The sequence below is a fragment of the Herpailurus yagouaroundi genome, unplaced genomic scaffold (assembly GCF_014898765.1).
Source record: "Herpailurus yagouaroundi ecotype Mexico unplaced genomic scaffold, PumYag 77, whole genome shotgun sequence".
NCBI classification, from domain to species: Eukaryota; Metazoa; Chordata; class Mammalia; order Carnivora; family Felidae; genus Herpailurus; species Herpailurus yagouaroundi.
The window spans coordinates 79103319-79117933 of record NW_024412388.1 but is presented as its reverse complement, the minus strand read 5'-3'; the positions used below and the strand labels follow the sequence as shown (position 1 = coordinate 79117933).

General features: G+C 48.4%; 1 protein-coding gene across 1 annotated transcript in view; it reads left to right on the top strand.

The window, feature by feature from the left end:
- Positions 1-9539: 9539 nt before the first annotated feature.
- Positions 9540-14615, top strand: part of GFI1 (growth factor independent 1 transcriptional repressor) — a 9772-nt gene continuing 4696 nt past the window's right edge. Inside the window, exons 1-4 of the mRNA XM_040456254.1 lie at positions 9540-11069; positions 11869-12075; positions 12401-12583; positions 14380-14607. Of these exons, the coding sequence (XP_040312188.1) occupies positions 11961-12075; positions 12401-12583; positions 14380-14607 (526 nt within the window). The 5' untranslated portion in view covers positions 9540-11069; positions 11869-11960. The remainder of the gene's footprint in view (positions 11070-11868; positions 12076-12400; positions 12584-14379; positions 14608-14615) is intronic.

Genomic DNA, 14615 nt, shown 5'->3' with positions numbered 1-14615 from the left:
CTATTCTGGCTGCCTCCTGTTAACACTTACATTAAATCTTAAAGATTCTGAGCGATAAAATAGTTTTTGTAGATGAGCAAGACAACTCTTTGTTTTCAAAACAGAAAGGCAAGTACTATTCTATATGAAGATAAGATAATTCTTGTTATCTCAACTCAGAGCTCCTGATAAAACTCTCTTGACTTATCACTGCCAGAAAAGTTGCTATTTGCAAAATAAATTTACCTTTGGTAGGTATTTCTCATCTTCTCTAACTAGTTTATAATGTTATAAAAATGTTATGTAAATTACTTTGTTTAATTACCTCTGTACATCACAAATACTTGATCCTGAAGGTATGGCAGGATATAGAAGGTTACAACTTCTCGGGCGGGGGCAGGGGGGGGGTGGGTGTAATTAAGATTTTATTTTGGTGTTAATATTTTTTAAAGATTTTTAATGTTTTTTTTTAACGTTTATTTATTTTTGAGAGAGAGTGCAACTGAGGAGGGACAGAGAGAGGGACAGAGGATCCAAAGTGGGCTCCGCCCCGACAGCGGAGAACCCCTATGCGGGGCTCAAACCCACAAATGTTGAGATCATGACCCCAGCTGAAGTCAGATACTCATCTGACTAAGCCACCCAGCGGCCCCTAAAAGATGTTTTTATATTAGGTTATGTTGATGCTGAATCTAGCTGGAATTATTTGGATGTTCACTGTACTTTTCTTTAAGCTATTCTGAATGAAAATATAAAATTGAAAGAATATTATTTTGGCCATGTTCTATGGAAGTAATTTTTTAGGGTCTCATTTGTGTGCTGTGCGGACTCAAAACAATTTCCTTAGGTAAAGCTTACACCTGACTTTGGTTTTCCCTTGTAGGTGAGAAAAGCCTTTGAAAACAGCCAGGTGTCCTTTACTACTTGAGCGTTCATAACAGATAATACTCTACTCTGAATTGTCTATTGAGACATATGTGTCTGAATTTTAACAGCTCAGAATAGCTATGTTCCGGGATTTAGCTGGGAGTAAATTCTCATTTTGTCATCCAATATTTATTAAAAACTCAGTAGGGAGAAGCAATTTTCAGGGAGGATTCTTCCAAGTATACATCAGTTTATGCACTTTGTTTTAGACAGTCTAGGCTAAAGCATATCCGTGGATTAAACCAGATAAATAGACAGCTGGTACCTTGCTAGACAGTGCCATAGTTTCCCAAAGTATAATTTTTTACCTAATTGTGTTTTTGTGTAATGTCAACAATGTATATTGAGGGTTATGATACGCAAAAACTTTTCTTGCACCTATTTTAAGGATATATGAAAACATTGCTCATTTCTGTCACATTTTTTAAGACCCTAGAGAAATATATCTGATCTTAGTACCAAAAAGAATTAATAGTATTAGTTAATCTCAACTTTGTAATTAGAAAGGAAGGAAGGAAGGAAGGAAGGAGAGAGAGGGAGAAAAGAGAAAGAAAGAAAGAAAGAAAGAAGAGAGGGAGGGAGGGAGGGTAGGAAGGAAGGGAGAGAGAGAGAGAGAAAGCAAGCAAGCAAGCTAGCTAGCTCCCACCTACCCTCTCTGACTCCTTCCTCAGAGAATCCTAGCAGAAACTTTTTTTGGTAAGAGAAGTATCATGGAATATGCCAAAATCAATTCTTTTCTACAATCCAAACTGCAAAATGCTTCCCAAAGCAGAAGCAAAAATGTCTTTGTGCAAAAAGTAGGCCACATGCTTCTGCCACTGGTAGAATATTTTGATGCTCCAGAATCCTACCCCTGCTTCATATGACGTGAGTCTCAGATCTGTAGCACAAACTGCAACGTGTTAACCAGTTGTATTAGCGTTCTCCAGAGAAACAACCAGTAGGGCGTGTATATATGGACATACAGGTTTTTCCCCCATCCTGAAGTACAGCATTCCTATGAAACCTTTTGTAAGTTGAAATGGTGTAAAGCAAAAAACAATTACCATTCATTTATATGGAAAAGTTTTTGAGCATTCCCAGACCCCCAAAATACCTTAGGACACATCTTGCTAATGGATAAAAAAATAAATTCCTATGAAGCACAGATGCTCAGAGACACAGTTCAAAGCTATGGCAATTTGATGCTGACATACTTAGTGTAGTAGTTCCTGGGGAAGGAGCTTAGTGGGACCACTCTCTCACTGCTCAGGGTGTGTGCTGCCTTTGTAACTGCTTGAGGCAAAATAATATGCTTTTTTTTTGCTTTTTGCCTTTTTTTCATATCCTGTGAAACAGCTCTAGAAATAAAGTCTTTATTTTTTTTAATAAATTTTATTGATGTTTAACTTCTGTATGTACAGTAAAAATTCAAAAATCTTAAGATTATAGATTGGTTAATTTTTACACAGATATACACCCAAGTCAAGATCCTCTTCAGACTCTTTTCTGTTAGTGAAAGCAGGTACTAACTAGGTCTTTTGTAAAAGCAAGTGGCATAAAGGAAACTTCTGAAAAGCAGGGGATACCTGTATACAAGAGATTTATCATAGGAATTGGCTCACATTGTTATGGAGGCCAAGAGGTGACTCCATCTGCAAGCTAGAGAACCGGGGGACCAGTGGTATAATTCATTCTGTCCAAATGCCTGAGAATCAGGGTTGCTGATGGTGTAATTGCAGTTACACCTGAGAACTAGAGGGCTGCTGGTGTAACTGGACCCTGAAGGCCCAAGAACCAGGAGCTCTGATGTCCGAGAGCAAGAGAAGATGAACATCCCAACTCAAGACAAGATATATATATATATATATAGAAAGAGAGAGGGGCACCTGGGTGGCTCAGTTGGTTAAGCATCCGACTTTGGCTCAGGTCGTGATCTCATGGTTCTTGAGTTCGAGCCCCACGTGACACTTTCAGCCCACTTAGGCTCCTCTGTCCCCCTCTTCCTGCCCCTCCACCATGTGCTCTCCCTCTCAAAAAATAAAAAATAAAGGGGTGCCTGGGTAGATCATTTGGTTAAGCATTGACTTCAGCTCAGGTCATGATCTCATGGTCCATGAGTTTGAGCCTCAAATCGGGCCCTGAAATGACAGTGAGGAGCCTGCCTGGGGTTCTCTCTCCCTCTCTTTGCCCCCCACCCCCCCGACTTGCACTCTCTCTCAAAATTAAATAAAACTTAAAAAGAATAAAAATAAACAAGGGGCACCTGGGTGGCTCAGTCGGTTGAGCATCCGACTTCAGCTCAGGTCATGATCTCACATTCTGTAAGTTCAAGCCCCACGTCCGGCTTTGTGCTGACAGCTCAGAGCCTGGAGCCTGCTTCCGATTCTGTGTCTCCCTCTCTCTCTGCCCCTCCCCTGCTCATGCTCTGTCTCCCTCTGTCTCAAAAATAAATAAAAACTTTAAAAATTAAAAAAAAATAAAGTAAACAATAAACATTAAAAAGGAGAATTCATCCTTCCTTTTCACCTTTTTGCTCAATAAGGGCCCTCAGTAGATTGGATGATGCCAACCAATGGTGAGGGCAATCTTCTTTACTCAATCTACTGATTCAGTGTGGTTTGGTAGAAAGATTTGGAATCAACAGATTTGGTTGGGTTTTAAAAAGTTGATAGTTATCAGAACCTGGGCTTCTTAAACACTGGTGTCCTTATGCAGGAAACAAATGACTCTAATGCCTGCCTCAGAGGACTCCGTGGCCTCCTCCGTGAGGCCAGCAGAGCAGCAGCAGAGCTAGAACACCCAGTGGGCTGCACCTGCCTGCTCCTGCCCAGGGATTTGCCGCTCAGGCTGAGCCTGGGGTATTTGTGTGAGCTCCTCACAGCTGGCCTGAGGTTTCCAGGACCCCCAACTCCTACCTTACCTCTGGCTATGGGAACAGACATCCCCTCTAGGGAGCTGTATTTTGGGAATAATTTTTAAAAGTTACAATATACAGGCTTTACTGTTTTATGATTTAAAAATTTTTTAAGTTTATTTATTTATTTTGAAAGAGAGAGAGAGAGAGCAATCAGGGGAGGGGCAGAGAGAGAGAGAGAGAGAGAGAGGGAGAGAGAGAATCCCAGGCAGGAGCTCAAACCCACGAACCATGAGATCATGACCTGAGCTGAAACCAAGATTCGGATACTTAACCAACTGACTGAGCCACCCAGGTGCCCCTGGGCTCTACTGTTTTAAAGCAAATGTTTCATCTGTGGTAGGGTAAGATGATAACCAAACATCCTGGAGGAAATGATGAAAAACTCAAAAGAAAAATAATTCTACATTTCTCTCTCATTACATTTTCCATTCACCAAGTAAAATCTACTCCTTTTTTTCTTTCCATAAAAGTTCACGCCGGGTATGTTTCTATGAAGAGTCATCTCATACAGCCCACACATAAGATGACACTTTATTCAGTCAATCTGTTCTTAGGAACAATGTAAAAATATATATGTGGTGAGGTTAACAATGTTCTTATTTGAACTCGAACACCAAAGCTGAGAGCCCCTACCTCTTCAGATGTTTGAAATCCTTAATGTAAAAGTTTAAGTTTTTCATAGTGATGGAGTATATTTTATAATGTAACAACATTTAAATATATTAGTCCCAAAATGTTTATTGAAAGAAAATTGTGTTTTTCTTTATGTTTGAAAAGGTTCCAAATATTAATACGAGATTAGGTCTTACTCAAAGTGTAAGTTTTACATTAATTTATCTCCAAATTTCTCCTTTACCCCATTTCCCAGTTTTTGCGTATGTTAGTAAAAAAGCATTACCCACTTTCCATAAATGATGATACCATCTAATCTTATTTTGACTTACAGTGTCATTTGAATTTTATTTTTGGTAGCCTGCCAGTTGTAAGAGTATAAGGGAGACAATTATATTACCTAACATTTGAATTAAGGCATCACACAATTATCGCCCTGCATTTATTTTCTTTGAATGCATACAACTGAGAAAATATATAAAAACTTATATTTCTATCTGACTATACTCATCAAAACAGCTAATCCAAAGACAAAAATTAAATAATTTTTTAATACTAAGAGGAAAAAACATGGCAATATGACAGGGTGTGGCCACTCTCTAACAAATACTTCTTGTGCACAAAATACAGACCCGTTCTACATCTGTTCTTTAACCAAGGTCTAACTTTTCCATAGTTGATTTTTATAATCCTTTACCTATTTGTCAAGTGATATGAATTCTTTTGATTGATGCATTACATAAACACACTATCCAAAACACTTTTTCTGGTATTTTCAAGGGCATTAAAAATATTCATTGTTGGATCCAGAAATTCCACCCCTCAAAATATATCCTAAAGAAACCACGTAAAATGTGGGCAGAACTACATCTAGAAAACTTTCCATCGTATTATTTAAAATAGTAAAAAATGAAAACAAGCTAAATACTACAATGGGGGTGATTGCATGAATCATAAGTAATCTAGATTATAGAATCCTATTTTAGCCATTGAGAATGATGAAAGATAATATTAAAGCAAGGAAAAGGACTGTCATGATTTTTATTTAAATAATGTTATTATTTTTATTATTAAATGAAATCTGAAAAATAAAGAGAACAGAAAGAAATACGATTATAATATTCACTGAAAAAAAGAATACACTTTTATAGCTATGATATGGTTGTAATTATGTGGGTTTTTTTAAAGCAGAGCAAAAATACTGGAATGTTGTTTTACTGGGGTTTCTTCTTTTTTTTTCTTTATTAAATTATATGAATTTTAATTTATAGTAAAAAAAATGGAGTTAAAAAATAAATCATCACCTTCTTATACACCAAATCTCTTGTCTAGCTTATGACGGAGCTTCATGCCCAGTCCCATCCTGTAATTTTTTTTACGTGTTTATTGATTTTACGGTCATCATGTCTTCCATAGCTACTCTTGGCCAATAGATCATAGTATTTGACACATGGGAGGCATCTCCTGTTTTAAAGATGGGCAAACGAAGTCCTGAAACAGTTATTCACTTAACGTCCCCTAAATAGATCTAAAAATATCTACAAATGAAAATTGATCCTTGATTCATTCTCCTCTGCTCTTTGATTTAAAAAAAAAAAAATCCAAGTCCCTGCAAATGACTATAATGAAGTTTACTTATGCGAAGTTAAATAAATTGAAGCAGGACATGGAACAAGAAGGTTAAACTTAGGACACTCTTTCTGGGAGAATTCTTCCATTCTTGGTGCTCAGACGAACTTGTTCAAGAAAGTGAAAATCAAAGGGCTGCTCCATGGGCTTGCAAGGTAAGTAGTTTTCTGACTTTACAGGGGAGAAGCTGAGGCTGGAGAGTCCAGTTAACTTGCCCGAGGTCACAGGGCTAGTAATTGGCAGAACAGAGACTCATTTCCACCAGTGATTGTCTGTAGAAAGCCTGGACTCTTTCCCCTCCTGGCAGCATTGCCGTGAACATCAAATGAGGCAAAAATTACAGAAAAGTATGCTGGAAATGGGGGCATTGCCCTTCTCTGTGATTTCAGGATCCCCACTCTTCCTATGCCTACCCCATATAGAACAGAAATGGTAAATGTAAAGCTTTGTGAAAACATAAACAAGAAACTAGTAATACCTTGTTACGGTTTGTTGGGTTTTTTTTGTCTGAAATCTTTTGTTGTAGGGGAATTCTGTTCTATGAGATGCTGCTCGAAATAAATGGGCTGCTGGCCAGGACTTGGAAATGTTTGTGATACGAAGAACGCCATTTGTTATTTAGCATCTACAGATATATTACTATTATTATTATTTAATAACAATTAATAAATTACTGACAAAAATGTACATTTAACATCCTCTTTTTAGAAAACCAGTATTATAGAAAATTATGCTCCAAGCCTACCTTCTGCTTACCATTAGATCTATTTCAGTTCCAAAGGAGCACACTGGAGGAAGGATTCTTTCCAGCTTTTAAAAATGTGCACTTTGGGGGCGAAGGTGTCTTGTTCTCTTCATTCTCTATTTAGTGGTGAATGAGAGGTAGTTTGAAGTAGTGGGAAGTCAAGTTCATTGTATCATCATTTCCAGTGCTGGCTCTTCTTAGCTGCAAGTTTCTTAACCTCTCTGGGTGCCCCACTTCTTACTTTTCTCCTCTGTTCCCCCTAAGTGTGGGAGTTACATTTTGACACTATACATCTAGGAAATGACCTGATCTCTCTAGTCAAATATTTTTATGCGTACTTATTTGAATCGGTAACACATACATATGGTTCAAAAAATTTTAAATTATAAAGAGAAATTCTATGCCATCTCCCTCCTGCTTGCTTTTCTCTGGGTGTCCCTGTTCCAGTCCTCAGTTTTATTTTACAAATTGAGAGGATGTGAATGGCAAGCTAAGCAAGATGACTAGATTTAATCTGAATGAAAGGGATTTATTCTCAAGTGATACTGTACAAGGTGATTATTTGTCCCCTTATAGCCTCCCCCATGTTTTCTGAGCAGCATTCAACTAAAGTACTAAACAGTCACAGTGCCTTTTCAAGAAATTTTGACTTTGAACTTGCTCATGTGCAAAGGAAATGGTTCAGCCGTTTCTCTAGAACTTGGTTGATAATAAATTTCCTTTTGTTCCACTTATAATTTTCTTTTAAAAATTTGCCTTTTTCTACTGTTGCATAGGGTGGAAGGAATAACGGAAAGATTTATTGTGGCCCGCTTTTAGATGTTTATACATTAGGCCAGGACAAAGAATACAAGAATTAAAAGCATACATACAAAATTACTTACTTTCTCTTCAGTTTATTCAATATTTGTAACCCTTCTGATTAAGATTGCTTACCTCTGGGTGCTAACCAATTATAAGGAAAGGCGTGTTGAACAAATGAACAGTAGTGTAAGGAGAATAGCTAGGCAGGGTATTAAAAGGTGTATCTAGTCCAGCACCTGGCACACAGTAGATGTAGGACCACTGCTATATAAAATGTCTGATCTATTAAAGCATGCTTGAACTACTGCCATGGTAACCAAATATTTTCTGCACATCTTTGGGTTTATAAAGCAAATTAAAAATCATTAAAAAAAAAAAACAACCATCTCTCTCTATGCAAAGGGCTACAAGGACCTTACTTTTCCATGACAATTTTGGCTTGATCTAAAATATGGTACATTATTTTGCAAGAACTGAGGAGCAACACTCCCTTCTCCCGGTATCTGACACTGGAAACGTACTGCGCAGGAAGTTGTGATCAAAATCTAGCTCAATTCACTTAGGAAAGTAACGTAATTACGACATCCACCCCCGTCAGGAAAGGGTTTAGGTTTAAGCATACACAACAGGCCACACGCTATGGATCATGGCAGACATCTAGCGTTGGAAGTTGCTGCATTTATTTATGGGTGAAGTTTACATTTTCCCCTGTTCTATTAATAGAATTCTTAACTCCTTTCATCATTTACTCAGTCCACAGACGTCTCTTACGAGCCTATCAGGGACCCAAGAGTGAAGATCCAGTGCCTATCCTCAAGGAAAACACAATCCGAGTGAAGATTTACTTTTTCCATACTCATCGGGGTGGCGCTTTTATGGCGCTGTATTGCTCTTCTCAGGACCAGGTGCCCGACGTGCGGCTCTCCCTGGCGGGCCGGGGCGGGGCGGGGTCAGCCGAGCCGCCGCCGTCGCCGCCTCCGCCGCTGCCCCCGCGCGCTCCCTCCCGCGCGGTCTTTAATTTCGCAGCTCCGACCACCGGAAATTAGCCGCGGGCGGAGGGTACGGGGCAGAGCGTGGGGGAGCATGCGTGGGGAGGGCGCGCCCGCCAGCCTAGCCGGGCGCCCGCGGGACGCGCCGCCAGCGCCCTCTCCGCCGGGGGCTCGACGCTCGCCCACCTTTTCCAAATTTAACCATTACCTAAATCCGAAGGGAAATGAGCAAACCTCTCGGATTGGGTGTCAAGGTATTTTCAGCTTCGTTGGGCGTATTTATCCCGAAGTGTTTCCACAACAAGCTATTTCGGGGCAGAGGGGCAGGTTTCGCTCTGCGGACGCCGCGGCCACTCGCCGGGCTCCAGGCCGGCGGCAGCGTCGGCTGGTGATTCACGGCCTCAACCCGGGGGTGGCCAGCCCAAATAGGCGGCGGGGTGGGGGTGGAGGTGTCCCGGGGCAGAGGGGCGGGGAGGCCTCGTTGGAGCTAGGCGCTCCCACTCCCCGGCGCTCCACTCAATCTGTGTCCTGAATCTGTGACTTCTTCTCGCTGCGGAAGTCTCCCGAGAGCCAATAATGGTTCATTTTCTTTTGAATCATTTCTAGTGCCTGGGTGTTGGGCTCTCCGGGACTCCCCATCCTCCGCAGCCCCACAGAGCAAAAACGCGGAGGACCTCCTGGGAGGGCGGCTGGAAAGGCCAGGCCCCGGGTCCGCCTCCTAGCCCCTTGCGCAAAGGAGCGCGCCCAGACTGGGGGTTGGGGGGCAGGTCTGAGAGGACTAAGAGAGCTACTCCTTAACGCTCAGGAAGTGAGGCTTGTGGTTTTGGGGGCTGAGCTCGGAAGGAGATTAAAAAAGAGAGAGAGAGAGAGAGAGAGAACGCAGTGTCTCCCGAAAGCAACTCAGTTTGAAAACTCGGAGCGCAGTGCCGGTGCCCTGACCCCGCAGGTAGGTCCGCTGCGCCCGTTCTGCGCCTGCCCCCCTGGTGGGGGCGGCCGCGGGGACTAACGGGGCACCGCCACTGCGGGGGCGACCAGAGGGCGCTGCCGGGTTCCCGCCTGCAGCTGGCCACTGTGCGGGAGCCCCGAGAACCCTATCCGCAGGGGATTTGGCGCAGGGGAGCAGGATTCATCCGGGAAGGAAACATCTGGTGGGGAGGCGGTGGCAACTGCGATCAGGAGGCTGCCCCTCCGTGCCTCCACTCCCGCCTTCCCAGGCCCAGACGGTGAAGAGAGGCCCTGGCCCGCGTGCGCCCAGGGGGCCGCCCCGCCCTCCCGCCGCCAGCTGCTGCGCGAGGTCGCCTTCCCACGCGCTCAGCCCTCGTCCCTACTACCCAACCCACTCCACTCTCCCAGGGTCGGGTAGGGCCAACCCGGCATGCGAGAGAGGAGCGGGGCTCCGCCTGGGTGGAGAGGCCGCCTCTGTGCTCGCCTCATCCCGCGCGGTCCCAGCCGGCGCAGGCTCTGCGCCCGCGCTGACAATTCCCCCTGCCTCCCCACCTCCTCCGACCCACCTCGCGCCGACGCAGACCCAAGCCTCAGCAGGGCCCTCAAGACCGTTTCGCCCCATTTTCCTTTACCTCTGAGTTTCATGGCTGCCTAAGGAATTCGTTTTTGCGTTTGTGGTGTCTATAAGGCCGAAGTGGCGGCTCACGCAGAGGCCCAGGGAAAACTGTGGTGGCAGGACTGCGCCCTAGGGCAGCCCCAGCACCCCCAAGCCTCCTGAAGTCCCGATCCTAGGGGCGGACTCAGACCGTGGCGGGTGGCACCCTCACTCCCAGGGGCCTTCTGGCTCTTAGGACTCCGGAAAGGTCCCTTGGGATTCCGATAGACGTCCCAGACGACTCTTCTCCCAAGCCTGTCCCCACTCCACAGTGGGACGTGGGATGCCCTCTAGGGAACGAGTCCCTGAGAACTCGTTTTCAGCTCGGAGCGCCAACAGGTAGTCTTAGTGTCCTGCATCCTGCTCTGAGAGCCGCGTAGCTCCTAGTCTGGCAGCCTAAGACGCGCGAAGGCCAAGGACGAGATCCTTGTCCCCGCCTGTGGTCCCCCAGCACCCTTGTTACTGAACTAGCCTAGACCATGGAGAGCTGCTGTACCCCCAAGAGCCTGCAGCTCCCAGGTGAACGCGGCGCCCATCGCCTTCACTCCGAGAGGAAGGCAAATTTCGAGTTCCCTAGACCTCCTTGCCTGCCTGGTTCCGCCCCCGAGCAGCCCCAAGCGGAGCTGGAGGCTCTGCCCCGCCTCACCGCCGGGCTCAGGTTTCGACCCCGGGATTAGGTGAACTGATTGGGGGTTAATGAGAGCGGCGCGGCGGGCAGCTAGCTCCCTCCCAGGACCGCTCCTGACCCCGGCGCACTGGCCGTGGCAGCGCACCCTGCGCTCTCCGCGTTGGATAATCTGTTGTTTCTCCGCGGACTACAGACGCCGGGCAGTTCACAGCCATCGCGCACAAGTCGGGCTCGACTTCCCCTAGACAAGGTTTTCGGTGAGCAGAACGAAAAAATGCTTTTTCCTAGGACTTGGTTTCCGAGGTTAGGTCTCGCCCCAGACTCTGCTTGCCCCCGCCGCACTCGCGTCTCCAGGCCAACCTTTTCCTGGCTTGAGGAGCGAGGGAGATCACGGGTATGCGAGTTCCACCCGGGGCCGGGGTCAGTCCTCTGCCATCTCCCCTCCCGCCACCTTCCTGTTCCTCTTCTCTTCTGCCTTCCTTCTCCAGCCTCTGCTGCTCTCAGCCCTTCTGCTGCTCTCTCCCAACCTCTGCTCAGCCAGCCTAGTGCGCACCTCCTCTCCCACCACCCGCCTCCGGTTTGTAGCGGGCTCTTGGAGTGCTTGGCTTGTAGCCCCTTCCTGGTCCCCGATCCCTCGGCCCTGGAGTGATCAGCCCGTCGCTGCTCTACTCCCCAGCCCGAAAACTAGGCCAGGCAGGCAAATGAGTGGTTGAGTTGGGGTAACTGGCCAGTTGGGGACATCGGCTCTCCGGAGAGTTTGACGGAGCGAGTTTTGCTAGGAAAGGGGAGGGGCCAAGGAGTGTGGGCCGAGCAGAAGGAAGAGGCCTGAGCCTCAGCCCCGGGACGGGTTTTACCGCTGAGCTGTGGCGGCGGCGGCGGGCTCGCGCCACCTGTCCGAGTGCCACCTGGTGATCGCGGCGCAGCGGGGCCAAGCCCCTCCTCCCGCAGGCCTGCCTCGCTCCTCCCCGGCTGAAGCTCTCTTTCCACCCGGCTCCCCAGTCCCCGGCCCAGGAGCGTGCGGACCCGCGTTTCCACCGGGTTCTTCTCTTTTGGCAGGTCTCCGCCTGACTGGGGCAGAGCAAGAATTCGAAGTGACAGTGGGCTGACGGCGGCTCCAGGCAGCGGAGTGGGGAGCGCGCCGGACCACCATGCCGCGTTCGTTCCTTGTCAAGAGCAAGAAGGCTCACAGTTACCACCAGCCGCGCTCCCCGGGACCCGACTATTCCCTCCGCCTGGAGAATGTACTGGCGCCAGGCGGAGCAGGTGCGGGGCGCGCGCGGACCGGGAGGGGCTGCTCCCAGGGACGTAGGTTGTGCGCCTTGACACACCATCCCCAAAGGAGCCGGGCAGGGCGACCCTGAAGCCTCCTTTGCTGCCTTTTTTGTTTCCAACCGTCCGGGTCCCTTCCGGGCTCGTCGCCTAGGTGCCACGGCCTCTTTGCTCCGGCCCTCGGATCCGGAAGGGTTCCCGGCCAGGTCTGGGAAAAAAAGAGGACGCCCGGGTGCCACGGGTTGGGGAGGCGCCACTTCAGAACCATTGGCCCCATTCAGGGCTCAGCCTGAGCTCCTATCCTGCCTCCTCTCCGCAGACAGCACCTCGAGCGCAGGAGAGGCGAAGACAGAGCCCCGGGGTCGTTTGTCCCCCGACTCACAGATGACTGAGGCCCCTGACAGAGCCTCCGCATCTCCGGGCAGCTGTGAGGGCAGCGTCTGCGACCGGAGCTCAGAGTTTGAGGATTTCTGGAGACCTCCGTCGCCCTCTGTGTCTCCAGGTAGGAGCCGGTTGGGAGCTCTGGGGCCGGGGCAGCAGGGTTCCCACGGTGAAAAGTAAACTAACTCAGCTTTGGGTTCAGAGATGCTAAATGGATGGCGGAGGGTCTTTCCGACAGGAGAGCGCGTGTTCGTGGGGTAAGGAGCCCGTAGGGGAGGCATCTGGCTTTTCTGGGACTGCGTCAGCCTGTTTGCGGGGTCTGTTGCTTGGATCCGAGGCGGCGGGACCCGGGTTGTTAATCTCTAACGTTCGTTTGGCGGAGACGGTGGGTGAGAGAAAATAAATGAGTCGTCTCGACAGGCAGCAACCTCGACATTTCGTTTTCTGATCAGTTGACTGCTTAGAAAGAGCTAGGATCCCCAAATCCAGTCGCTGGAGTCTCAAACGGAAACCTGGGCAGTCTTTAAAAATTCCTCTGGCTCCCGCAAGCATCGGGCCTGGCAGAGCTGGGCACTAAGCGGGAGGGAGGGGTCGGGCCGGAAATCTCTGCCCTCCTCTGAGTTTTTGCAGGCGCGGATTGGGGGCCTGTTTGATTTTTCGTTCGGTGGGGTTGGCCGGCCCAGCCTTAGAGACCAGTCGGTTGGCTACATTTCCAGACAGCAATGGAGTTTTGCGCAAAGTTTTGTGCACTTTGGGTGGGAGTGAGTCGTGGGTTCTGATCGGGGAAGGAGAACACACATTAGCTGCATTCTGCCAGGTGCCTGTTATTTCCAGATTGGCTTTACTAGTTTTAAAAGATAGTCCCAACCCCATCCCTCAGTGCGTTGACCTGGCTAAAGCCATGGCTGCAGCGAATGTGTCTGGGAGCCTGCAACCCCATGATTCTTCATGGCTGTGCAGGACACCGCCCTCCAAGACGGGGTGCCGCGCAATCTCTCCGCGGGAATCTTGGGGTGCATCCTCATTAAAACGGCTAGCCTGGAGTGTGCAGTGTGGGAACAGATTTGTAAATCCGTATGCAAATAGGGAAAGGATACGTTGGGTGTCTGGTTGTAGCAGAATTCACGTTGGGCAGCGGCACAGAGGCCTCGGATGTGGGAAAGCTATGGCACTGGCAGATGGTGGCTAAACCTTGTCAATTCTTCTCTGAGAAATGTGGTTTTTTTCACCATCAAGCTATGACAAGAATGAGAATGGGGAGTATGTGGCAGGTAGTTCAAGCTCCAAACCTTCTCCCGCTGTCCCTTTGCTACTTGCACTGGGTATTGAAGGAACTGTTAGGAATGTTAATACTTCCCCGTTTTTTTCCCAGACAGATGTCTTCGGTAGGCCGGGCTGCATTTTATTTGTCCTCTCCCTCCTTCTTTATCGATCCCGGAAAGAAAAAAGACGAGTGGGAACCTGTAGGGGCCGGGAGAGTGCTGGCGCTGGGCGCTGGGCAGTCTGCGCAGGAGCGCTGTCGGGCCCTAAGGGGGGCCGCCTTCTCCTGCTCAGCTCAGCTCAGAGCAGTTATCAGCGCAGACGGCGTGGCGCGCTTGTTTTCGTGGCACCGCGAGTTGCTCCGGTCCCACCAGAAAAGACCCTCCTAACGTCGTGCGTTTCCGCTGCCCTGGCACTAAATTTACCCATCTCCTCGACCGATGCCATTTTAATTATCCGTTTGCTGCCCTGCCGCCTGCAGCGATCCTCGAGGTCCCAGAGACCCGGTCCGCGTTTTACTCTGGGGGCGTCAGGGCACCTACCGCGGCGCCTGGCGCACGGAGTACTCCACCAGTGCTGGGCGGCTGGCAGATGCCGCTGGGCGGCCTCCGCGCCGCCGTCTGAAGCCTGACCGGACGCCCCCTTGTGCCTCCACAGCCTCAGAGAAGTCGGTGTGCCCGTCGCTGGACGAAGCCCAACCCTTCCCCCTGCCCTTCAAGCCATACTCGTGGAGCGGCCTAGCGGGTTCTGACCTGCGGCACTTGGTGCACAGTTACCGGCCGTGCGCGGCCCTGGAGCGCGGCGCGGGCCTGGGCCTCTTCTGCGAGCGCGCCCCGGAGCCAGGCCACCCCGCGGCGCTCTACGGCCCGGAGCGGGCTGCGGGCGGCGCAGGG